At 36.4% G+C, this 13,537-nt stretch overlaps 1 protein-coding gene across 2 annotated transcripts in view; it reads left to right on the top strand.

Moving 5' to 3' along the window:
* Positions 1–13,537, top strand: part of NOL4 (nucleolar protein 4) — a 157,265-nt gene that overhangs the window by 108,475 nt on the left and 35,253 nt on the right. The window contains exons 6-7 of one of the 2 annotated variants that reach the window (XM_021388676.1): positions 2,686–2,865; positions 3,615–3,806. In XM_021388676.1, coding sequence (XP_021244351.1) covers positions 2,686–2,865; positions 3,615–3,806 — 372 coding nt within the window. The remainder of the gene's footprint in view (positions 1–2,685; positions 2,866–3,614; positions 3,807–13,537) is intronic. The other variant, XM_021388674.1, reaches the window with a different exon arrangement.

Here is a 13,537-nt window from a genome sequence, read left to right as displayed (position 1 = left end):
CTGCTGCTGCACCATCATGAAATTCCTAATGAATAATAATTTTTGCCATGCAACATTCATAGAGCATGTTATTCTCCACTTTTTATTTACAATGCTAAAATTGTTCTTGAAATAAATATTTTGCAGAAAACACTGGACAAGGCCCTCTGCAATGCTTTCTTAAAAAAGACTAAAGAAAAAAGAAAACTTTTGCATTTTTTTACAGACATAGCTAATACATTTTGGCCTGAATTTCTTTCCTTCACAAAAGCAAATTTCAATCCTAGTATATAATCTATGTTCATGGCATCTAGCCCGAACATATGTACATGTTGAAATCAGTTTTGCATCTGTTTAACTTTATGCACATGAGTAGTCTAATTCAATTTATTCTGATGAAATGACTCATATGAAACCAAGTGTTTGTGGAACAAGAATTTCAGACAGTAGGGTTCTTCAGGGCAGTAGCTTCTGTTTGCTGAAACTTTATATGGTTCTTAGCACAGGAAATTGTATTTAGATCATCTAGGATCTCTCTTCAAACTATAGCTGTAGTAAAAAGAGAAATAATGAAGTGCAGAACAATTCTTGCAAGCTAAATTGCTTTCTACTACTTTTTATTCCTCTTCTGAGAATCTCTTCAGTATTAAGTGAAGTCACTCTGGTCATTCCTTCATAACAGGCTACCAGGCTGATGCTGTTGGCCTTCTGGTAGCCATTGGCAAAGTTAAATACTGTTGTTTATCTCGGCTAGACTCTCTGATAAGTTATAATAATCATCTCCTATCTACATGGAATCATGTTCTTCCTGAGACTGATTATTCAATGAATTCAACACCTCCTACAAGGAAGAGTTATCTGAATGGGCAGCAATGTAGATATTCATCATCTTCCCCAAACAAAACATCAGTATGTCAAATAAGAGAACAGGTTTTTTGCTGCTCTCCCAAGTCTTATCTTCCCACACAATCTCATGTCTACTATCCTGAACCCTGCAATTGGGCAAAAATTTTTTGCCTTGCAACTGTGCAGCTGTAGGCTGTAGGAAGACGAGAGGTGTTGCTGAGATTACTAATTGTTGAAGCTATTTGTATCCCAAGGCTGGCTTTTCTGTTTTCTTCTGATATTTCTTCATTATTCATGTGTCTATTATGGAAGATCTAGGCAGTGAAGAGACTTTTCAGAAAGGGGTTGAGAAAGGGACTGCAAGATCTGCTGTTAGGAGCATTAGATATTTAAAAGTGGAACTCAAGAGGCTTTGTACTGTAAGAATGTACTCTGGGGAGGTTAGATAAGGAAGACTTGGACAGTGAGTGCTGGAAAGGCAAGGAAATGAATGGGAGTGACTGCAAAACTGATGATGTACAGAAGACAAAGATGAGATGGAAATGAAAACAGGGAAATAAAAAGTAAGAATTTAAAGGAAGAAGTATATCTTAAAGATGAATGCAGTTCTGTTCGCCTTTCCCTTCTACCTCATTGCCCAGCTACATTCTGTGATTGATGAAGACATCCCTGAAATAAAGAGAATTCTGGGAGGCTCGGAATGTAGAACTCAAGGTGTGATTTTATGTATGTTTATTTGAAATAAATTTTTGATTGAGGCATTATGCTCTTGAGATTTTTTGGTGGCATTTAGACAATGCATCAAAAAAGTATTCATGTGAATATGTAGCACCTGATTCAGATTCTCTGAAGTTAATAGAATGCAGTACGCTTTGAAGTGTTAGAAAAATATATTGAAATATTACAGGATTAAAATATTATAGAAATAAAAATGAGCTCTGAATTACCTACAGGTGAATGTGATGGCTATGGTGAAGATTCTCTGTGATACTTTTGTGTGGTGGGGGCAAAGATTTGATCTTAAAGTGTTAAGTGGTATAAAGCTTTTCATTCCTGTTGTCTTTGTGGTTTTCATTCTGAAGGACATGCAGAGGAAGCAGGTAACTGAAGTCTTGATATTACAAGGAAAAATATGCAGTATTTACTCTTTTTGTAACTGAAAAATTTTGGTCCTGCAAGTGGGTAGAACTTTAATGAGATGGTCATCTGATTTATACAGTAAGCTGACTGTTCTGCTAAGGGAAAAATTCTGAATGCTAATATGTGAAAATGGTTTTACTATATATTTCTCAGCAGAGCATTCATAATTTTAACAAACCTACACACCTCTAGTTTACTGTGGGGTTTTGCAGGTGAAAATTAGAATATGATCACTTCCATGTCTTCAATATTTTGAACTTATTGCAGTTTTATATTTCATACCAATTGAATTTGTATCATTTTTTTTCATTCTTAAATCTGCTTTAATGTGTAATTTTTAATCATATGTGACTTTATGCAATTCTACTGCTCCTTATTTACGTCATGGCTAATATACAGAAGTCAGTAGTTGTTAGAAACTTCTGTGTGTAATACTTGAACAATGCTGTATGGCAAATGCCTCATCTTAACTGTGATTACCATGGGCAATCTATTTGGTAATTGATTTACTGAATTTACATCTGGTCACATTTTTTAAAAGTACAGAAATGAATATTATTGTGAATTGTTCGCTCTTAAAAGGATCATGAGCACATTTTGTTGAACAAAGAAAAAAACAAAATCTTGGAATTATTTAAGTGTTTATGAAGCATTTTTTTACGGATAGACCTGATTTCTATGGTGATTTTTTACGAACATATTTTTAAATTTTCTTTTTAGTCTCCTGCACATAGCTACTCAAGCTATGACTCTGGCAAGAATGAGAGTGTAGACAGGGGTGCTGAAGATCTGTCTCTGAATCGAGGAGATGAAGACGAGGATGACCATGATGAGCAGGAAGATCCTGAGAAGGTTAATGAGTCAGATGGGGTAGAAGCTGAGCGACTGAAAGCTTTTAATGTAAGTCCTCCTGCACTTCTTGCTTTGCTTACTTCTGCTATCTCTTTTTACATTGTTATTTATGGGTAAGTTTGACAACATTAAAGGCACATTAATTTGCTTGATCTCTTTCAATTATTATATTAATGCAGATTAAACGTTTGCCAAAAGATGACAGATTTACTGTGTTTTGTTTAGAATTTAAGGCAGAGTGCCATCTTTACCAGTGAAGAAAGCAAAGCTTTGTTTTGTGTGTGTGTACGTGTGCCTGTGTGTGTGGATGTGTGTATGTGCATGTTCAGTCAGTGTATGGAAAGGGGCTGTAGCTAGTTTATCAGAAGACCATTCCAGTGGTCAGCTGTTCTCTATTGCTTTCCCAGGGTATGTAATTATGCATGAAAAAACAAGCAATTGTTCAAACCAAAAATGACATTCACTTCAATAAAATGAAGTAGCAATCACTGCTTATTGTTAATGATGAAACTAAGTGGTGCCTATTTTCACAATCTGTTCTGGTTTATCTCTCAAGTTCTATATCCTGTAGACTATTCTTTTCTTCTTCTTCTTCTTTTTTTTTTTTAAAATTAGCTTCTTCCCACTCCCTAAATAATCCTTTAAAGTACTGTTTGCTTAATATTTCTGGCTTCCCATTACAAAGCTATTCCGTGGATAGAAAAAAATGTCTTCCTGTCAGTTATCAAGACAGAAAGCTAGGAAGAGAAGAGAGCACCCCTCCAAACCCGTCTCCTCTGTCTCCCTCTTGCCAACAGATGTTTGTCAGGCTGTTTGTAGATGAAAACTTGGACCGAATGGTCCCAATCTCTAAGCAGCCCAAAGAAAAGATCCAGGCTATCATTGACTCATGCAGGCGACAATTCCCTGAGTATCAAGAGCGTGCCAGAAAGCGCATACGTACTTACCTCAAGTCCTGCAGGCGGATGAAAAGAAGTGGTTTTGAGATGGTGAGTTTTGACTTAAAACCCAGCCCTAGTTTCCATCAAAACCCCATATGTAAATCCATGACACTATTTTGTTTTCATCTTAGTGTCTTTTTTTTTTTTTGTTTGGTTGTTTTTTTTCTGGTAAAACCAGGTCAGAGATTTCTTTTTTCCTCCTTCATTCTTCCTGAATTTATCCCCTTTCTTCACTGGTTTAAAAATGCTTTGAGACACTAGAATTCACAAGATGAACTAGTATGGATCCATAGGAAAAGAAAAATAAAACAAGGTATAAGGGAGAGAAACCAAATGATGGCTTACATGAGTGGCCATCATGATGGCTTATTTCCTACTCAAGGTTGCAGTTAGAGATTTTTGCCTGGCAAAGTCTTAAGTAAGACAGGTTTTTCTTTAAAATGCTTTTGCTGATCATACTTCTGTGAACTCTGTGAAAAATATACCCTGCTGAGAAATGCTACCTCCAAGCAAATGCCCAGTGTAGTAACATTGCATTGGCAATGGTTTTTTTCCTTGCACAGTTTATTCTATGAGCTATCAGTAAATGTTACTCATTTTCATTCTTTTGGTTGATATATATTGAGTTTACATTTTGAGCATCACAATGATGTAGTAACTGTAACAGAACCAAAGACCATGAAAAGTATATTAATGTACAAATGGCATTGTTTTCAGACATTACTATTTGAGTGTCACCTTGCAGCCCGAGAATGGGTAAAGAATAGCTCTTCTCACCATGACAACTTTTTTGTTTCTAAAGCAATCTTTTGAATTTCCCAAACCCAGCCAGGAAAGCTGCAAGAAATTAGGTAGCTACACACTTTATGCTTGATGTGTCTTAGCTTTCTCTCTGGCCATTAAATGACAATGAAATCACCTCATCTTTACAAATAGATATCATTTAGTGATCAAACATATCATTTTTTATTTTAATGAATCATCTGAAAACCCATTGATTGCATTGAAAATATTATTGGGGATGATTGAATTTTACTGTTTTTCTCTTTCTCTCTGTCTTTCTCTTTCCTGCAGTCTCTGCAGAATACTTATGTTCATATGCTGTTTTAAGATGTTAGCTGACAGTTTTTTGTAGGGTGAGACCACTGTTGGATATCACAAAGAGCAAAGACAGAAACAAACTTTTTATATGTGTTTGATTTTAAATGACTGCTTTGCTTCATTATTGAAACACTGGGATAATGCTGTTTCTAAGCAGTGGAAACACAGATGAAAAGACACAGGTAGAATTACAGACATCTGTACTGATAGACGTGCCAAAGATTGACTGACGGTGTACATGTCAAATTGTATAGCTTTCCAGTGTAAAGGAGGGAAAACAGAAAGTAAATATTTTCTTTGATACAGTAAGTACCATCAAATTGCATCTATTCACTCCAGCTGAAAAAAATTCAGCAACATCAAGTCCACCTCTCACAGTGCCAAATATTTTTGTTTTGCTGTACTTTCAAATGAAAATACTTACAAAATTAGCCGATGCTAGCAAGTCTCTTCGCTGTTCTGATTTATGGCCTTATTACCGTCATTGACACTGATGAGCAGTTATGTAAACTGACCCCTTTTTTGTTATCTGAAAGATTTGTGCAACTGCTTTTCAGTATGAATAAGGGATTTACAGTCTGACCCATAAAAGCTAGGTTGGCCTGACCTTAGAGGGTTATGTATATTTGCAAAGGTTACTTTCAGATGAATAAAGTTTGCAGGATCAAATTTATCCCCTTGAGGGGAAAAGGAGCAGAGATTACCAGGAACATGATTCAAATATGCAATCGTTGTAATTCAGAAATATTCCCTATAATATTCCATTGCATTTCATGATGGGCTTTCTTTCTTTCCAAACAAACAAATCACCCTCTAAAATATTAAATTTGCTGCCCGTGAATGGAAGTGACAGGGCACTGGTGTTCAAGCTAAAGACTGAGGCTTTCATGGAGCAGAAGGGAAATCTGCAGGTAGGAATATGAGCCGAAGACTATTCAAAGTCTTTGGAGGATTTCCTATTATCTTCCTGAGAGAATAAATGGTGTTTTATGCTTATGTCTTGAATAATTCTCAAATGAAATACGTATTCATTTGGTGGTTTTAATTATTTTCTAATTTCTAAATTACTATATTAGTGCCTCCTGATTATAAGCAGTTTTAAAAAATACTACCATGGACAGAGGTACTTGACTGTATGATTATTTTGAGTGTACTCACCATTTTGACAGTGGAAAGGAATCACTTTGTCTGGATAACAACATTTGTTCAAAACAATCATGAAAGGACATGTCGGTGTTGATTTGAATCAGGTACTACCCTCAACTACAGCAAAACAGGATAATGATCTCCTCAGGAGCAATAGTACTACCATTGTTACATTAAATAGGATGTTGGATAATAATCTCCACATGTGGTGTCTTTTGCTATAGACATACTAAACACAAGGTTTTCACTTTGTTTGGGGCCAGAATTATATGTTTTGAGCATCTAGTCGTAAGAGAAAAAGAGAATTAATCTCTTAGGTGACATGCGACAGTTCAGAATGTGTATGTGGAGTGGTGCAGTATCTACAGCATCATTTCTCTCAAGTGAAGAGAAAATGTAAACACTAAGTTTAATTGGTGTAAGACTGCCTAGTAAAGATGAAAAATCATGCCTGCAGCCTGCTTCTGTCAGTTATTTGCCATCTGCAACCCGAATGACAGTTCTCACTGCATACCACGCCAGTTCTAGCTATGAGGCAATGAAAAAGGTTCAGTCTCACAAGTGTTCATGTTAGTTAATGTTTTTGGCATTAATATTTTTAAGGGATACTTATATTTATTCTGCTCATACTTATGACAGCTTGGAGTCTGCAGCATTCAAGGCAGCTTGAATAGCATCTTGTTACAAATATCCTTTTGAGGAACTGAATATGCTTTCTTTTTTTTGATTCTTCAGCTTGCAATTGTGCCACTTCTATTTTCATTCTGACACAAGCATATCCCTCAAAAAAGCACTGTAAAGTTTTTCTCAGGAATTGTAATATCATTTTTCTCCTCTGGTTCTCGTTTGTGTATCATCTATTGAGAATGTTCTCTCACTAAATTCTGTGATCTTGCTCATAATTTTCCATTGAGAAGAAAGTTTGTCTTGTCCTGAAATCACCAGCTTTCTGATGGGATCTCTGGGTTCTGCTTCCACTTGTGCTATGCTGTAGCACTTTGTGAACTTCAAGAAGTTCACGAAGACTAAAATAATGATTTTCTTTATTAATCCATAATAATAAAAAATCAGTTATCACCTCTCTCTGAAGGACTGATGTTAATGAGAATTCCTTTCTAACTACAAACTGACCTATATTTGCTATACAAGAGGGGTTTTCTCCTGGAAACAGTCAACGACCTATTTCACTAATTTTTAAAAATACTTACTTTAAAGTTGTTCCTGCCTATGTATGTGTAGAAAAAGTACAAATTAAAAAAAGATAGTAGACAGCTGCTGATGTTATCTACTTACTCAGTCCAGAAAATTTTAAAGTTAGAAATGATCAGAGGAGGGTGATGAAGCTGGTGAGGGGTCTGGAGCACAGGCCTTATGAGGAGTGGCTGAGGGAGCTGGGGTTGTTCAATCTGGAGAAGAGGAGGCTCAGGGGTGGCCTTATCGCTCTCTATAACTACCTGAAGGGATGCTGTAGTGAGCTGGGTTTTGGCCTCTTCTCTCTTGTAACTAGTGACAGGACGAGGGGGAATGGCCTCAAGTTGCGCCAGGGGAGATTCAGGCTGGCCGTTAGGAAATACTGCTTTCCTGAAAGAGTGGTCAGGAGCTGGAATGGGCTGCCCAGGGAGGTCGTTGAGTCACCGTCCCTGGAGGTGTTCAAGAATTGTTTAGACATTGTATTGAGAGACATGGTTTAGTGGGTTATATTGGTGGTGGGTGGATGATTGGACTGGATGATCTTCTAGGTCTTTTCCAACCTACTTAATTCTATGGTTCTATGATTCTTTGATCAAATGGGATTGAATTAGTTTAATAATCATATCTTCTTTGTACTATCTGTTCCATCCCATCTACAAGATCTCCTATCATCCATCTCACTTGCTGTATTTTGTTTGAAACTGCACCTTACAGTATCTTTTGCACAGACGTATTTTTTTCCATGTGCATCACAAGATAGGATCAAGGCTTTAAACTCACAATCACAAAGAGATTATTTTAATTTTTATTTAAGTTAGAGTAAACCCTCCTTGGTAGGCACTACTGTAATACAAAGAAAAGTTATCAAAGAGCAAAGTGTCACTGCTGTAATATAATGGAAATAAATGGCTAAGTTATAAATGCCTTTCATTGTCTGAAGATGTTTGGATGTGTAAGAGACAAGGAAAGGAGTAACACTGTGCCTAAAGGCAGTTCCTGAGTTGCATCCTGTTCTTCCCAGCTCCTTCTATTCTACTGTCAGCATCAACAACAGAAAAAACAAGCTTGGTGTCTTTTGATGCTTTTGTCTTTTGTTTGTGCCAATTTTTTGTAAGTGGTGCTTCTACAATTTGCAACTGTGCATGCATGGATCAAGATGTTTCAAATGCACCTATTGAGGTGGAGTGCTTCTGTATTGTGATTGAGCAAATTCTATGGGGACTGGTTTTTAGAAGGTGGTATGTTTTCTGAAATCTGCCTCTTTAAAATGTCTCTGTTGTTAAATTTTATCTTTGCAGAGAGGAAGCTTCCATGACTTAATCAATTTAGTGTTGAGTAGTTCAGCTGCTCTGGTAGTCACTCAGCTTTTCAGTCCTCCACGCCTCTGTATACTGAAGTAATTTTTCAGAAACTACATATAAGTCTGTCTGAGGTATGATTTGCTTTTTAGTAACTTACACAGGTATGAAAGATTTATTGAAAGTGAGTAACAGAAGTTATTCTGTTTCCAGTAATTTTGGGATATGTGAAGAAGTTAGCCTTGGAAATAGGAAAAAGACGTGATATGTGGAAAAAAAATGATGAAAACAAGAAAGTGAAAAATACCTTGCAACCCTATAGTAGTTGTTTTTTTTTTTTGAATTCTGTGAGAGAGGAAAAGGTAGAAATGCAACTTTGACATTTGTTTCACTCTCTTACTGATAAAATAGCAGTATGTTCTGAAATAGAATAAAACCCACTATTTTATGGGGATAAACAAAAGAGAGAAAAGGATGTTCAGTTTGATTGCTTTTAAGAAGGAAATAACAATAATAAATAACTACTAAATATTTCAGTTTTTCTTGGACTATGACTAACATATTATGACCTCTGCTACAGTGCTACTTGATGAACTGACTTGTGTGAGTAGCATAAGAGTACCTGACCCAATTCAATGTATTTGAACTAGGAAATAACATTGAATCAGACTTGCTTTTTTTCTGGTCCTCTAGTGTTTTACTTGCAAACTATTATCTGTTGGAGTGCTTAATCCAGTCCATTCAATCCAAACCCATCTCAGAAAGAATTAACTTAGTCGAGTGATTTCCATGGCTTTCTGTCACTCTGAAATACCAGGTATATTTAGGATAGTGATAATCACACGTCTGTTAGCTGAGTTAAGGTGCTAGAGAAATTAGGCAACTTGGACTCCTCAGCGATAAATGAAACCTATAGGTGATACACTCCTGAGCGATTATCGCCAGCTATCTTGAGAGTCATCTTCTGGAGATGTATGTCTTTTCAAAGATATGAAAAATGAGTCTAGATAACTAGGTTAGATAAAATACACGTTTTTTTTTTGTGGATAAAATCAATGGATCCTATTCCTGTTGTTCACAAAAGATATTTAAAATTTCCACTAGTCCGACTGAAACTGCTCTCTTGAATAATTGGACCAGGACGTGGCCCCATATGTAGGTGCAGAGGCATGAAGGAATTTGTTGGTTGAAAAATGTCAATTGCTTCACACATAGGCAGTAATATGGATATTTAGGATATATGGATATAGTTAAGTGCTGTCATAATGTGCAGTAGTCAATATTTCAATTAATGCACTTTAAAGTTGAAAATTTTAAAAAGTGGTGTGAACATCACTGGATGTTTCAGGAAAAATATTTCTAGTTGTTTTTTGGAATTCCATAGTAGGTGTTAAGTATTTATCACAGCTTCACTGCAATCTGAAAGACTGAGTGAAATACATCAAAACCCAGTCTGAAATACAGTTGCTGCAAATGTTAAAATGCCAGTCCAGTTGTTCACATTTCACTATTCTGCCCTAAATAAATGTCAAAAGTACATTCGTCTGACTGTAGTATTATACTTTACTATAAATTTAAAAATACTGTACGGAAAGGATTCAGAATCCTTTTAACTGTGCAAAGCAGGACAGTTCTGGGCCATACAGTTAACTACATTATATGGAGTAAGAAAACTCATTTGAAGGTAATGCATACCCTGCATATTTTGGATGTTTTCTATGAAAAACTGCTAATTAGGGATTCCTTATTGCTATTAAATATATATTAGATATTTTAATAGGATGAGTTAGATCATAATACGTTATTATGAAAAGTTTGTGATATAATATTTGATTCTGGCAATGAACATAATGAGTAAACAAATAGCTGGCGTGCAGGAGAGCAGTAGAGAGACTCATGGTGTTAGGAGCTCAAAATGCTTGATAGTACCTTTGGAAAAAATCAATTACTGCCAGTGAGGCATCTTAGGGATTCATCTTCACCTTTGGATGCCCAGTTGCTTTGGAAAATATGTTTTTGTGTTTGAGGAGTAGTTTAAATGTGTTCTCGTTCACATGTTTATATTAGATGTTAGAGTATCTGTGACCAAAGAAAGTAACTTGTATGTTTATGTGATTGCAACTATCTTATACCACGCACAAATGTCAAGATGTGAAGTCTGGCATATTAGCAGGTATGCATGTGCCCCTGTTATCTGACACAACTGGTTGCTGATTTTTTTTGGAACTGAGTCAGACCTGTGTAATATGTGTTAGAGTATCTAGACCAAGTTCCTGCATGAAAACTTGGCTTCTGCTTATAAGAAATTACTGGATCTAACAGTAAATACTAAGGTAGTAACTTCAGAGGCAAAAGTTCTCCAAGTATAGGCAGCAAGCAGCAGATCAAGAACTCTTTGAGTTGAACACACTGCTCCTAGTGGTTTAGACTGAAATAGCCCCTCTGTTATATGTCTGTAATTGGTAGATTTATATCACCAATGTACATTTGAAACACAGCAGATTGTTAGATTCTATATAGAAACAAAAGAACTGTGTGAACCAGGACTCAGCTCTGCAGAAGGGAGCCTGTCAGTGTAAAAAAAAGGCTGTTTTGTCTGAGATCTGCCAGCTTTCTTCTTCAGAATTGAATTACATTGCTTTTGTCACGTTTCCCTATGTCTTTGTGCCTCACCCTCAGATAGGGAGTTTAGAAATGGGCAGTCCCACAGGGACTGGGATGCTTGGGCATCTTGCTGAGAGGATTTTATAGCTGTAGTCATGACAGGGATAAAAATAATCAGAAGTATTGAAGAGGAAGTTAAGCTAAGCCAGAAGGGGCCTCTGAGCTTAGAAGATGGGGCAATGACTTCAGTTTATTTAGAAATTAGAAAAAATATATACAAGAAGAAAGAAGATTATTTCAAAGTGTTTTTTCCCTCTTAGGCGAGGTTTTTCAAAATTGATCTTTTTGACATATCACAGATATGGCATTTCATTGAACAGAAAATCTTCTTTTTAACAGCTCTACTATTACTGACAATCACCTTCTCAATCAGTGCCAGAATAGGGCTCTGCCTGAGTTGAGCTGATAGAGCCCAAACCTTAATCGGACTATTTTTCTGCTGTGCTTTGTTACAGTATTTTACTGCTTGAGTGACTCAACCGTGCATTCATTATGTTGTCCCTAAGGTTTATTCTAGATAGTTCTTGACATGAGCGTACCAACAGCTGGCTGCAGTGATGTGTAAGAAATTATGGGTTAACACATATTTCAAGAGGAAGATACTCCATTACCTGGAGATTTCCTCATTTTTCCAGGTATTAACTGATGAGTTTGATATTTCAATGGTGAATATACCTGCTACAGTCATTTTTAGAGAAAAACAGGCAATATCTTGATTATAATGGTGACTCATTATTTTTTAATTATAATGAACCTATTATTTCCCATAAATAATCTGGGGAACTTGAATTCATTTTGCTTTTTTTTAGTTCTTACATTGCCTTCTAAATATCTGTTGATGTTTATGTAGCTTAATTGCTCTAAGCTGTAAGTATAGCTGGAGGAATTAGCCAGATGTTTACATGCTATTTTTCAGGAACTCACTACTAGAGGAGGACACTGAGACACACTACTTGTGTGCCCACTACTAGAGGAGCACACTGAGACTTCCAAGCATCTTCAACATATGCAGAAAAGTGGTGTACAGTGACATTTGGCCACCAAATATAGAGAGGGATCTAGCATGGATAAATGATGCAATAACATAGTCAGATCACCACAAGTACATCACCACTCTAGGGAGTAAAAATAATTATGCTTTGTCAATGAGAACCTCACTCAAAGGCTTACTCCCTCCTCTGTAGCTCTGAGGAAGATATCTGCATGTACTGTGATGTTAACCTTTGTAATGACACCAGGTTTTAACATCTGTGTCCCTCATCTCTTAGAATGATTTATTTTCAAAAGTGCATGGGAATGCATTGCTGTGTGATAGTTCAGTAGGCTTTGTTCTGTCGAATCAACCCAAATGTTATATTTTATTGTAGTATTGCTGCCTCTAATTATCTTTCTGAAACAGCTGTTACTGATGCTAGAGAGTTTCCTCTTGTATGAGTGTGGAGAATGAAGCCAAGAGCGCTAGAGATGGAGGCCCACAAATCCTTGTCTATCTCTAAAAGCTAGTTCAGTCACTGGGCCCCAACAGACTGAGGCCTTATGCATTGGAGAAAGTAGAGCATGAGATAATGAATTGACATTCTGCAGAGCACATTCAAAGTCAATAAACTGATTTAAATTTTTAAAGGTAAAATGTAATAGTGGTCTCCTCATAGTTTCTGGAATATTATGAAAACCATAAAATCAATTGTGTCAATATGACTAAACTGTTCTAAGGTTGTAGAAGAACTGAACAGTGTACTTCAAAATCTGCTTCCAAAACTCAGTGACATTTCACAGTAGGTTCATGTTTATGCTTTTTTTTTTTTTTGAATAAGAAAAAAACACCCAAGCAAACAAACTGAAAAATGGCACATGCAGCCCAGCCTAGTAAAAAACAAAACAACAACTAAGAAACCAAAAAAAAACCCAAACCACATATGGCCAATTTCCCAGTAGCTATAAATTCATGCAGTTCTTTTGAGTTCAGTGAAGCTCTGAAAATTTGCAGAAGTTCAGAATACAGTCCAATAAATTGTAATGTCTGGAATGCACTTATGTACATAGGTTACTCCAAAAGTAATGCCTCCTGTTTATTTCCACAGAAACAACAACAGATACAAAGAGCGCAGTAAGAGTATTTGATAAAGCAAATTCTCAGCTACAAAACACTATTTTTCAACATAGACACCACCATTACCATTAGCCAATTTGTGTGAATGAGCTGATCAAGACGCGCTTCATTTCATGGTGTAACAGCTCTGCATGGTCATACAGAACGTGGCTTGTCCTTCATGTCACTGTCACCACTGCTGAAGTGCTCCACCCACCACTCACTGTGCTCTCATCCACTGTTTGGTCTCCATAAACGTTCAGCGTTGATGATGGCCAGTGGGTGCCATT

This window comes from Numida meleagris, chromosome 2 (assembly GCF_002078875.1).
Source record: "Numida meleagris isolate 19003 breed g44 Domestic line chromosome 2, NumMel1.0, whole genome shotgun sequence".
Lineage (NCBI taxonomy): Eukaryota > Metazoa > Chordata > Aves > Galliformes > Numididae > Numida > Numida meleagris.
This window is presented reverse-complemented; position numbering and strand designations above follow the sequence as displayed.